Source organism: Sinohyriopsis cumingii, chromosome 1 (genome assembly GCF_028554795.1).
Source record: "Sinohyriopsis cumingii isolate HCF-2022 chromosome 1, ASM2855479v2, whole genome shotgun sequence".
Taxonomy (NCBI): Eukaryota; Metazoa; Mollusca; class Bivalvia; order Unionida; family Unionidae; genus Sinohyriopsis; species Sinohyriopsis cumingii.
In genome coordinates, this window is record NC_142961.1 from 78,851,309 (window position 1) to 78,865,472 (window position 14,164).

At 34.7% G+C, this 14,164-nt stretch overlaps 1 protein-coding gene across 4 annotated transcripts in view; it reads left to right on the top strand.

The window, feature by feature from the left end:
• The window catches only part of LOC149807182 (GDP-fucose protein O-fucosyltransferase 1-like), a 151,214-nt gene that overhangs the window by 131,595 nt on the left and 5,455 nt on the right, over positions 1-14,164 (top strand). For all 4 annotated transcript variants that reach the window (XM_089963221.1, XM_089963212.1, XM_089963205.1 and 1 more), the window contains 3 exons: positions 1,099-1,294; positions 5,500-5,624; positions 5,995-6,100. In XM_089963221.1, the coding sequence (XP_089819347.1) occupies positions 1,099-1,294; positions 5,500-5,624; positions 5,995-6,100 (427 nt within the window). The remainder of the gene's footprint in view (positions 1-1,098; positions 1,295-5,499; positions 5,625-5,994; positions 6,101-14,164) is intronic.

Sequence of the window (14,164 nt, forward strand, 5' to 3'; positions counted from 1 at the left end):
AGGCTCTAACCAATTGCAGATCCAGATAGTTCAGTGACAGGAAAAAACTGGCTCAGGTTTTCATAAACAAACTTTTGTGATTTTCTCCATTTTGTTTTATTATTTATCAAACTTAGAGGATATCTGTTTAGTTTTTCAATTCTGCAGATTGCAGAGGAATAAATATTTATAAACCTTTTAAACTTTTTTCGTCACAATTTTCTATCATTAACTCAATTTATATTACCAGTACTTTCATTCTGCCATGCCTTTTTTTGTAATGTCAAGTTACTTACAACAGAAAATAAACTGCAGATTTTTGTATGATTTCATTCTGGCATAGTTGCAGGATTTACTTTGTTCATGTCTCAGGCTAAGTTTTCATTGTGGCATACTTTGGGCACAAAATGTGGTACAAAATGGACCAAACTATTTTCTGGCAGACTTATGGCAAACAATACTATTTTTTGGTATGCTCTGGCAACAAGAATTTGTTTGCCAAAAGTGGCCCAGAAGGGTGGTGCTAATACACACTCCTATACAAACTTTAATTTTTTTCGGGATTCATCCTGTCTGGACATGAGATGTTACAGAATTCTGCCTATCTGGACATGATTTGTCACAGGATTCTGCCTGTTTGGACATGAGATGTCATGCAACTCCTCCTACAGTGTTATATAAGATTGAGACTTCACACTTTGTAATATGATTGTGGGTGGTCCACAAACTTGCACAACAGTTTTGAACTTCGGATTCATGCTCTGGTTACAGTGGAAGGGGATGGGGACACTTATGCATACATATATGTGTATAATAAATATGGTAGAGGTAGTGATGAATGAGAAAGGCATGGAGATGATGCATCTTATATATAGAAAAATATAGTGTTACAGAACTGACCTTAGAACCATACAGAAAAATTTTAAGGTTTTTTACCAAAAAAAAGGACAGACTTGCACTTTATTCCAGTTTTAGTAACTGATAAAAAGGATGACATATTTAATTATCTGACTCCAGGTAGTTGGTAATATTTCATTGATTAATCCTATTTACTAGGAATATTACAATTTTCCAGTTTATTATTTTGTGTCATATTTATTTAAGCTTAACACATTTCAGATTTCCACCAGAAAAATATCCTGTTTTAGCCCTTAAGGGAGCACCAGCTGCTTTCCCTGTCAAAGAAGAAAACAGGGACCTTCAGCGATACCTTCAGTGGTCAGACACTATTAAGGGTGAAGCAGAGAAGTACATCAATCGAAATTTTCCCAATCAGACCTTTGTTGGCATCCATTTGAGGAATGGCCCTGACTGGGTATGTTTTTTGCCTGTTAATAATTGAAGGGGACAACTTGAAAACCTTGTTATCACAACTTCTCTTGAATGGGTGGTCATTTTAACATAGGGATTTTTTCTCAAAGATTTCTTTTATGTCAACTTGCTTCTAAATAATAATGGCACTGATAACTACTCCTCCTGATTGGATGGTTATATTGAAATTGTTTTGGACTTGAAGACTTCTTATTATGTCTAATTGGTCCTAAATGAAAATGGTGTAGATGTGACATCCATTATGACTGACACAGTGGTCATCTTGAAAATGTTGTCCTTCTGAATGGATGGTCATATCATGCACATCAAATGCTGATATTATTAGGTTATTTGTATCAATAGACTCATTTTGCAGTATACATGTTGGAAGAGTTGCCATTCCTGATATCAGTAAAAAATTTTTAAAAAAGTGATTACTGATGGGTGTAGGTTGGTTACATTGACCAGGAAGTGAAGACAGGTGTTGGAAATACAATAGAATCTCTCTTGAAAGACCACCCCTCCTGCCAAAAAATTATGGTCTCTCAAGGCAGGTGGTCTCTCATAACACGTCATACCACTATCATACATGCCAACTATTATGCTTTTGATGTAATCATTACATTTTTTTCTCTAAATGAATTACGTGTAACTGTATTCGGGTTATGTGTTTTTGGTATATCCCCCTCCAAAAAAAAGTAATAATTTGTTTTCTCATTTTTGTTAGCATCCCACTAATCTCACAGACCATATTCTAGAAAAGACAGCTTCTTAGTAACTATGACATAAGAGTACACTTGTCTGAGGACTTGCATGCACTTTCCTAACAGTATTATGTTCTATTTATAGAAGTTGCCCTATTTCCAAGAAACATGCTGGTTTCTACTTTTGACAGCGGTTTCTATTTATAGCAGTTGTATGGCTTAGTTAGGAGAAAACAGACTGGTTTTTCTAACTTTTAATCTTTGCTAGCAGATTCTTTGTTCAAATTCATATTTGGTACAGAACCAGTCTGTAGGTATTTGGCACTAAAAGTCAAGTCGGATTTATTCTAGTTGATGCGTATGTTAGAGCAAAATATTTTTCACATAATTTCACAGATGGATTAGGAAAAGACAAAAAACTGTTTCAAAGATGAATACATGAATTACACAATACAGTGTTCCATTCTAGGGCAGCTTCACACCCTTTGCAAACTACGTGGAAAGGATTTTAATATTGTTCATGGAGGTGAAACAAAGAAACTTTGAATTATTAGCTAATTTTACTAATTCCAATACTAACGTAACTTCTCTTTTACAGCAGAACTTAATTGTCAACACGAATTTTAAAAATGCAGAGGCATTATCTACGGAGTTCTTAATAGGACACGGACTACCCCTAGTGGTAGAAGACTACATTGGTCCTTTGTTCAAATGAATGTTTCCTGATTACATAATTGCAGGGGTTGGCATGTATGCACTATATAATCAACAAATCTGTGCATTGAGAATATGGTCTTTCAAGACAGGTGGTCTCACATAGCAGTGGTCTTTCAAGACAGGTTTTACTGTAGTTACTAAAGTTTGAAAGCAATAGTTGTGTTTTCTATTTAACTGTATTGTTCCATTGTTACTTTTAACCAAACGGGTTTTTTGGTACATCCTTCTTCTTCAGTTGATATTCCTGTTCCTTTTTTATTTGATTAATTACTTGCTTGCCTTTATAATTCTCTTAATATTTTTAGGGAATTCATGGAACCATTAAAAATGGTGATACATGTTTAATGAAAATGTGCTAATTATGGAATTTATCAGTGCTGGTTTTCTACATTAGTGGTGTGTGTTCTAATTATTCATGCAGGTCTGTGCTATAATTATTCATACCAGTCTGTGTTATAATTATTCATACCAATCTAGGTCATAATAATGCATACAGAATCAAAAACAAGTTCAATCATACCTAATAGTGTGAAAAGATATACAAATGGTTGTCGTCAGCAGGAACTAAGTTTAAAAGAAATAAATTGTGTACCATGTCCAGACATGCCAACCCTCAGGTTTTTTTTATGGGAGACTCCCTGAATTCAACCACACTTCCGCACTCCCACATTATTTTTCTCCCAGAAAAGAATCGTTTCATCACAAAAAAATCAGTAGCATTGACAGGTGAGACAAGTTATACCCACTTGTTTTTTGCTATAGTGAATATGGAAATACAAGAATGAAACTTCTAACATTATTGGAATGCACAGTAAAGGGAGCAGGGGAAAACATTGCAAAAATGATTGACAACTAATTTAAGGAAAAAGGCATCACTTGGTGAATTGCATTGCATTGACCACAGGCAATGCCAATGTTATGATAGGAATGAAGAGTAGTGCCTATGGACTTTTGCTGCAGAATTAGCCAGAGTTATATGGAACTGCATTTGTCTTCGACTCCACTTGCTTGTGAATAGGCTTGCATGGAGCTTACTGTTAATATAGAATCATTTGTTCATGACATTTATTACTGCATAGAAAAGAGCACCAATAGGATGCATGAATTCATACATTGCCAAGAATAAACAGGTGTTGTTATCACTAAGGTGTGCAAGCATGGCAGTACTAGGTGACTGTCTCTTGGAAAAATAGAAAATGGATGCTCAAGCAGAGGGATCCACTTACAGCCTTCGTTAAGGCAGAGTGCTTGGAAGAGAAGTCTGTCAGTAAATAAGCAAAACAAAACAGTGTGGGAGCCAGGAAGCAGAGTTCTGAAGAATTTAAGGTCCAGGACTTTTAAGTTGAACCTCCTCCTTTTGGACTTCATCATTCCCCTTTTTGACAGCGTGAATCTTGAGCTGCAGTCAGAAGAACCATTGATCCACAAACAGGCTGCTCAGATAAAAGAGCTTATCAAGCAAATTATGGACATGTTTGTGAAACCTTATGCCATGATCTACAAGGATACAGAATCTGTTGACTTCTGGATTGGATACAACATCAAGAATGATGAGAAATAATGATTGGTTTGGTCAAGCAGCTCAGAGCTTCATGCAGGAATATAAACTTCCTCAAAAAACAGGCTGACTCGTTCTTTACCTCTATAATAGCCTTTTTTACAACAGCATGTAACTATCAAATTAAGTATGGAAATATTTCAGAACCTCATCTTAAAAATGCGGTTCTAGCAGATGTGACAAAGAGGCCGTTCATTAGCTTCGCATTGTTGGATTTCTTTGTGAAGCAGTTTCCAGCAATCATGCCTGCAGGATCTTCACTGGATCAGCTGCAGATGCAGTTTTCTCTATACCATGTTGAACTACCTCCTGGAATGCTGGAGCCCAATTCAGCAGCTGCCATGGACCAGACTTGGATGAAGACTGGTGAGATCAGAGATTGCATGGGTCAAGCAAAATTTGGACTTCTTGCCAAAGTGATGAGCCATATCCTTGCCATCCCTCACAGCAATGCATCCTGTGAAAAAATATTTAGTTTTATGAGGAAGAATAGGATTGACTTCAGGAGCAGTATGAAAACTGAGACACTAGAAAGTCTTCTTCTTGTTAAACCAGAAGGCATTGTTTGCTCAGAGAGACAGTTTGACAAAGTTATGCTTAAAAGCAAGGGAGCAACAACCCTTCTCTCCAGGAGTAGTGTTAATCGATGTTCTTCACTATTAAGTTTTGTTCAGTCTGTTATTTATATATTGTTATTTATTATCTACAAAAACCATTTTAGAATTGAATAGTATATGTTTATTTGAAAACCATTCACTTTTTGTAAACATGTTCAACATGTTTCTCCCTTAATGAAATGCTCCCTATTATAATTAAAATATCCCTGAAATTTTTCAAAATCTACCTCGAGGACTCTTGTTGGGTTTGGCAGGTCTACATATCTACTTACATCTAAATTGGATCAAACTGCAAACTGAATGGATGCAGATCTGCAATAACATAATATGCCAGCAGATCTGGGTCTGTGCAGTTTGTTAGGAGTTATAAGTAATAATAATAACAACATAGACCCTGTGTTGCTGATGCATTATTTTCATTTGGATCTAACTGATAAGCAGGTGTATATGGTACCCTGTACTGAAAATGAAACATTATTCCAATTTAATGGTGTCCATGGCTGCATTATTAGCTGGGCAGTGGTATACTGAGGGGTTTTATTCTGATGGACTAGCATGGTGTTTGTGTCTAAATAAGCTCATATAGGACTCCTCCGTCATCTTCTTATTTCAGGAAAATGCATGTAAACATGTGGAGAGTTCTACGAGCTTCATGGCCTCACCACAGTGTTTGGGCTTCAACAGCAAGGAACCTGTGACTGCTAAACTCTGCCTGCCTCCAAAGGAAGAAATTCTGCGGTGGGCGTTTAAGTCTTTCCAAATTTTCACCAATTTATATCTTTTCACTGAGCGTGATACAAATGTTCAGCTCTCAGTTTCATTTTTGCATTTCAATGTAAAAAACTAAAACTGTATTTGAAAAGATGTGGGTGTTAGCAGTGCATAATGTGTTAATGTTGTGAAGTGCTTATGGAAAAGTGCTTGAAGAAAAAGTTGAATTAATTTTATATGGCACTGCATCACAGAGGAAATGGCACAAACATTTCAGTTCTTGTATCGTTATGGATTTTATTACGATCATTTTTATTTCAGTCAATCAGAAAGATCATAACTTTATTAGTTGTGTTAGAATCATAAATATGCATCACATTCTATCCTGTCCTTATAGGCTTACCCAGAAGGTTGTTCTGCAGACCGGAGCTAAAGTGGTGTATGTAGCGACTGATAAATACTCCATGGTGAAAGAACTGGAAGATGATCTCAAGCCTCAGAAGGTCAGGTTTCCACAAATTTAAATAGAACTTACCCATCACTTTTGTTTGGTTAGGAGATGGCACAAGTATATGGGGGGGATTTGTTTGTTTAAAAAGACTATGACCTTGAGCAAAATGTCTGGAACACAGAACCAGAAGACCCATAATACACATGTGCCATCTGGAGGATTTAGTTCTGAGTGAATTCTTTTGAAAGTTATTTAAACTTGAAACTTAGACTAATATTACTGCAGGACTGAATTGAAATACATGTATGTTTTATTAAAAATTCACAATCGTGTTGCTTGAAAGAAGTTGAACAGAGAAACTTATGAAATTTACATTTTTTGAAAGTTTTTATAAAAAATTATATGTAGAACTTGAAGAAGAAAAAAACCCAGGTGAGTTCTTCATAAATTCCCATCCATGAGAGGTTTCTCTTCCTAAAAACATTAAGATTGTTCAGGTAGCACTCTTTGAAAATCTGTGGCATAAATTCCTCAGAAAGTGCTATAATTTTGATATATGTCTTGGAATTGATATCTCCTGTACTAAAGGATATACTTGGACCAAGTTTTGACACATTCTGCCAGAAAATGTTTTCTCATACTAAATTCCTTTACAACCATTATTAGTTTTCTACTTGCAGGTTAAGTTTTCTTTTTATCACTTTATGGAGAAGGTTATTTGCTTGTGATGTTTTTAATTTGGTTACTGCATATCATGGACAAGTGAACAATAATCCATGTGATTTGCATTAAAACTCGGGAGTCATAACAGAATAATCAGTTATATGATAGATGATAAGTGCAAGGCATGTAGAGGGTTTAGATATGAGGCAGAAGCCAAATGACTAAGTCCCATAGACATTGTGTTCAATCTGATAGATATGAGGCAGAAGCCAAGTGACTAAGTCCCAGAGACATTGTGTGCAGTCTGATAGATATGAGACTGAAGCCAAGTGACTAAGTCCCATAGGCACTGTGTGCAATCTGATAGATATGAGGCAGAAGCCAAGTGACTAAGTCCCATAGACATTGTGTGCAATCTGATAGATATGAGGCAGAAGCCAAGTGACTAAGTCCCATAGGCACTGTGTTCAATTTGATCTATATGACTAAGACCATGGAAACCATAAGTATTAATCTGGGTTACATGTATAACAGCTTATGTATACAAATAACATACCTGTGTCTTCCTGAACAAATATGTGCAGCAATAGATATATTGTACAAACATTACATCAATATATATGTTGTACAAATATATGTTGCAATAGATACATTGTATAAATATATAGAGTAATAGTTGCATTGTACAAATATGTACAGCAATAGATACATTGTACAAATAGGTACAGCAGTAGTTACATTGTATTGAAATATATACAGCAATAGATACAAAAAATACGTTGTTGAATTGTTAATTTTTGGTTCAAATCAGCCATGATAAGATTCTCCATTTAGGTTTATGGCCAAGTGAACTGTGGTATGGCCATGCATCCATCATGCATCATCCATTTTGACCAGTACATTATGCATCTGTCAACAGTTGCTTGTTACCAAACAGGAATCCATATATCTGCTTCAATTTCAATCATATTTGGAATATGGGTTTTTACATCCATCAAAGAAGTTTTACAAATGCATGTTTAAGATATGTGCTACCTAGAAAACTCAAAATGGTTGATTCCTGGCATGGTTCATCTTCAGATGATTTCATTTGACAAATATTGGCTGATGATATTGATGATGATATTGACTTTGAAAGTTTTGAAGTATGTGAGATTATTGGAGCTGGGAAAGTATTAGTGGAAATGCCATCGAGTAATTTTGAGTCCAAAAGTGATGTTGAATGCAAGCCTGATGTATATGCTGACTGGACAAAAACAGATGGAATACAGGTTAACCCACTATTCAGCAGTATATTGAAATGGAGAAATGAGAAATGGAGAATACGAAGCCTATAAACCACTGAAGGCTATTTTTTAAATAAGTGTGAACCTGGTGTTGCATAAAATGAAGTAAATGCGACTCGTAGGTTGTGGGGTTTATTGTCTGTCAGGAAAACATACGAGATAAAAGAAAAACCTACTACGAAACAAACAAATACTTCAATATACAATACTAAAACATAACAGAACAAATACTTAAATATACAATACTACAAATAAATCAAATATGATATACAACAATACACAACCCGCACACAGGTATTTCATTATATCAACACGATAACACATAAATGATAACCTATCAGACACGAAGACCCTAAATATTCAAATGTTATGATTCTCTTGAATTGTGATCACCACCTTAGGCCTGTACAAAATGAGTAAGTTGTTGTTCGTCCTTCATGCACTGCTTGATCAGTCACTCGTGCACTCACTTATGACAAACACGCACCCGGGACACATACTCCCTCCCTAAGTATAAATGTTTCCTGACATTTAACAAATTTGTGCCTGCAGCAACAAAAAAAAATTACAGGAAAGAGTCAATCAGTAGTATACATCGTGTCTTCAAAAATAAATAAAAAAATTAATGAATACATGTATGGTATCTGCAAATGATATCAAGATTTAAAAGGAACCATTTTTTAAAAAAATGTCATCTGAAAGTTCATCCTCTTTTGTTTTAAAATGGACACCATGCAAGAACAATTTTCCCTTACTATGTATTCCCTTTATCTTTTTCTTCAATAGTGGTACTAGTATTACAAACCTAGTAGGTCGGTCCCAGTAGATGGGAATAGATCTCAGTAAATCGCACGTATTATATCATCTAAGAATACACCCATTGGCCTAGCTGATCAGGTGGTTTTTTATCTCTGGTAGACTGCCTTAGCAGTTGCTGGCCTGAGTCTTCCCGTGAAACCCATGGTGCTGGTGGGCTTTATACTACCCTTATGGACTGACACTCTAGGTCTCCCTCTAATACGGTCAGGTTTCAAACTGACCTTTTGGTTGACACCTTTGGGTAATTGAGCTGAGGGCTCTCATACAAAGCATGTGAGGGGGTAGAAAAATGAGTTGTTGGTTCATTTAAGCTACTTTCTTATAGCCTAGACCCACTATTTTGAAAGGTTACACTTTCAAGAGGCTTGCTAATATGGGAGTTGATAATAGATTGAGATCTACTATCAGGGGCAGTCTGTGCAGAGTGTTCATGGGGTCGAACAATCCTTCCCAGCCTATTTGGGTTGTCTGTGTGGTATAACATACCTGTCGGTATCTGAATCAGATCTAGGAGATTCAGAGCTCAACTCTGAAGGGGTAATTTTTTGTACACTTGTTTTTATCTGAACCAGTTTCATAGGGGCTGGATCACAAAGAAGATTGTCAACGGGCGAAAGCACATTACATTGCAATGTGTGTACAGATTTCAGACCTGTGACCCTTACATTGTACACTGGTATATCTGACCACTCCTTGACAAACTGTAAAATGTTCTGAGTCTCCTAAGTTCTCCGTAACCGCTACTGTTATATGATCATCAGTGTTGCGGGTAATGCCGTTGATAGTAATAGTTTCATATGGTGCAATGTTGACAGTATGTGCATTGGTAGATCTGACTGTAAGCGATTTTCCATGTACCTATTTCATGAAATGTTTTGTACACAAAAAAATATTTATTAATTTCCGTGTATGAAAAATTATATGTAAAATAAATGATTATCATTTTGTGGTACTGACCGTGTACAAAAAATAGAGATCCTACCCGAACAAGTTCTACGGAACATACCCTACTCAACAACTTAACAGTGGTACAGATGTACAAAATACGTGTATATTTTCTGTTTCATTCAGCTCTCAGCTCAAGAATCCAATTACAATATTAAAGTACTCAAAAAGATTTTTTTTTTTTTTTTAGTGAACTAGAGAGAGAGAGAGAGCATAATGTCTCAGTGTGCAAGCTTGTCTGCATTTAGAGTATACTTCTTTGTAGCTGTTATGTTGTGTAATGTTGGCAAAATGATTAAGATTGGCTGAACATATATGGGTATTATTTATTGGTAAATTGTATGCAACGATATGATTCCACATTGTCAAGAAACTAAGTGCAACTTGTATTCTTACAGCAACACCCTCATTTTCAAATTACAATTAAAAAAAAATATAAAGAACTTAAAAACATGTTTTAGTTAATGTGCACGAGTGCAACTTGTATTCTTACAGCAACACCCTCATTTTCAAATTATGTTTAAAAAAATATAAAGAACTTAAAAACATGTTTTAGTTAATGTGCATGAGCATGTGTGTGTGTGTATGTGAGAGAGAGAGATGAAACAATTTTGTCGGTGTACAAGACCGTATTTATTTAGTGCAGCTTTTATTGTAGCTTTTGCAAAGAGAAAAAAAAACTATTTCCAGTTACCTGACAATTGTTTGTGATAATCCTCATGTATTAGAACACAACTATATTCCATTATCAATAAACACCTCTACATCAACAATTCATTACACACTAATTAAATATGCTTAGAGTTTTGATTATTCTAGTTGAAACCAGATTGAGGGCAAGATTCGACAGAAGAGGTCAAATCAGCAAGGCTGCCAGTAGGGAAATGAGGTTCTCTTTAGGGAAATAAAAATCGGTCAATGTGCTATCGAGGCCATTGTCTATACAACAGATGTTATAAGGACAAGCGATCATATGCAATACTTGTTATTTGAACTTGCCAAAAAAGATAACAATAGAGGGATATATCATAGAACAGATTTGTAACAGAATGTTAGTTATATCCAAGTCAAAACCGTACAAGCACTGAAAAGATTGTATATGTACAAATCGCTTTAATGGGGTTTGTGACTTTCAAATTGATGATTGAAAATGAAACGGTTTTTATAATTTATTTATGTATGACTATAATGAAACAATAAGACTAGTTCATCATTGGTCTGTGGTCTTTACTTTAGGATGTACTCAGATATAATTTTTGTTGATAAGAAAACATCACAGGGCTTCTGAACACATTTTAAAACGTGTTTTGTTATGGTGACGGACTTAATAAGGAGAACTAATTAATAATAATTAAGGATTATGTTCTATGAATGCCTCTGTCCATTTGTTAATAACACCAGTAGATATTGTATGACAATAAGATAGCTTATAGATCAATCATTGAATTTTCTCAGGAACAATTCACTATTAACAAAATGGCTATACGGTATCTTCGATCATTTTTGCAAATGTAAAGCTTCTTATTAAAAATGTTATTTTGATAATTTAAAGGATTTTTCAAGAAATACAAAGTGCTATGTATGAAAAATATGATACATTTAAATAATTATTAGTTTGATAACTGGTTTGTGTACAAAAAATTAAAGGGTATGAAAAAATACATGAAAGTATCTTGAACTTTATCCATAGGAGGATTTTCAAGCATGTAATCTCTAAAAAAATGAATGACATTTGTTCCAATAACTACAGGATAGGTACTGTTGGACTGTATCTGGCACCACTAAAATAGGGACACAAAGTTCAAAATCAGACATAAACGACATTAATATTGGATACTCATTGTATCCTAGGTAAGTGAGAAGAGAACCCTCTGCAGTTGTGACTTTGAGACCCACTCACTCGAGAGAGTGAAGCACTGGCTTATCACTAAGTGACATAAAAAAACTAGTAAATACAGTAGTCACAATGGACCCACTGTCACTAAGGGCTGTGACTGGGACATTGCTTAAGTAAACAATACTAGTTTTGGAAGAACCAACCAGACACTGAAATAGCGTATTCTGGCCATTAGGATGGCTACTTACCCCTGTATGGCCATCTATAGAGGCAGTTACTCTTCGTAACTGCTATGCTCCTCTACCATAGCCACACCATGGGTTGTTGTGACCTTGCTTTCCATTTTCCTGACTTCCTCTGTAGTTGTTCTGGCTACTATTAATGTAATGACCAGGTTTATTGTTGTCATCGTTTTGGCCCTGTTTGTTGGCATTACTTTGCCCTCTGTTAATTTCTGTCATTGATTTGAGATTCCAGTCTCTGAGAATCGTCTAATAGTGCAGAAGCACCTATACTAACCTTACGCTTGGTATCTACACAATGTATACCAAGCTGCCTGAGTGAGCTTCTCCCAATACCTGCATCAGGAGTGTTTTGTTACAAAAGGGTTAAGGGGGGTATAATGGGTTTGGCTGGGGTTACAGCTATGTTTGGGGGGAGTACAACAGTATTTAGGTGGGGCCTAGAAAATATATTAATAGCCTATATCACTCAACCATAATAGAAGAATAAATTATCTGCTGATATTTTTCCAAACATAATTTTTGCTTTGTTTTTATTGACTTTGAGGGCCATTTGTCATAATATATACTCAGAGCTCTTAAAACCTTTTGCAGGCTCTGTTTTGAGTCAGAAAATATAACTATAATTTTTATGCTGTACCTATGTCAGCATCTTGAACACCAGTATTAATAAATTCTTCTTCAGTATCATTATTAAGCAGTGGAAAAAGTCATGGGTGACAAGCAGCATCCTTGATGTACACCAGATGGACATACATATTTCTCTGATAATTTACTGAATCTCTCTCTGTTGTTGACATTTTTATACATAGAATATACAACATTAAATATTTTAACTCTTATTCTTTAAGTAATTAATACAATAATTGTCCTTACAGTAGAATCAAATACTTTAGAAAATCAATGAAGCACAAAACAGTTTTTTTTAATTGAAGTAATATATTGAGTTATCAATCCAAGTAATGTAAAACTGCTATCATTTGTGGTCATATTTTTTAATACTGTCTGATTGGCAGGCTTTATTACCACTCCAGGCCAGATTTATGATCCAATTTTTATCTGACTTGGAATATACACTGTATTGCTTATATCATTATTACAACCCTTTACTCTTAAACTAAGCAATAGGAAAGAGCAAAACACAAGTTTTGTAAAATTCAACAAACAATTTATTTCTCTAGAATGCAAAATGAAAATTTAAAATAAACACACTGTAATGTGAATTAAATAATAAATAGTCTGAAAAGTTTTATCACCAGTCCTAATGAATAAAGTTCTAATTAAATCCAGTGGTATTACAAATAAGATCCAACACTGAAGGTTTTCAGGTGCCTGTAGTCTTGAATGTACTAAAGTACCAGTATCCTGAAGTGTGATGATGTGTTAACAATCTTTTGATGAATCACAACAATATAATCCAAGATATCCTGGTCTGAATTCACTATAATTCTAAGTTAATGTTTCTGTCCAAGAATATTATAGATGAACACTTTGTATTTTCAGTGAATAAATAATTTGAATAAATTCCAGCCCAAATCAAATACTGTACACAACAAATGGTTCTGCTTCAAGATCTTACAGCACGAATGAATAATTTCTAGATAAACAAGATTATAAAACCATCTACTTGACCTAGGTCACAATTAGCATTTTCTTTATATAAAAATATTACTTAAATGAAAATTCATTTTAGAAGATTTTGTTACTAAAATTATAGAATATGGTAAACATAATGTCCTCGACTCAGATCAGGATATTAATTCTAATATTTAACACATACAGATAGAGAAAATATTAGCTATATATTTTTTCTTTACAAAATAAAAACAAGGTCAGTGTCTTTATGAACTTGATTTTGGATAAGGTCAAGTACAAAGTACATTTGTCCATATAGTATATAATGATTTTAAAAAAATAAAAAAATACAAATTAAATATACATATCATCAAGATCTAACACTGTTTTGGAAACCATATTTCTGATCCAGTTTTGATCAAACTTGAAATATGGGCTTGGAGCCTCAAGATCTTAGATGGGTTCAATAATGAGTGAGATTCAGATATTAATGATGTAATCTTGGATCTGATTGGTTGAACCTGTTATGAATCTGGAAGCCATATTTGTTACTTGATTTTGATCAATATCCTGGGCAATTTCGAAAGTGAATTGGAGTCATGAATATTAATGAGGTGATCTGATTAGCTGACCTTCTGAGTAGTAACTCCTGTAGCCACATGTTTTATCTGTTGGTTTTATAATCATCGAGATCTGGTATACCTGGATTATGAGCAAGAGACTGAGCATATTAATTATGCTATTACCTT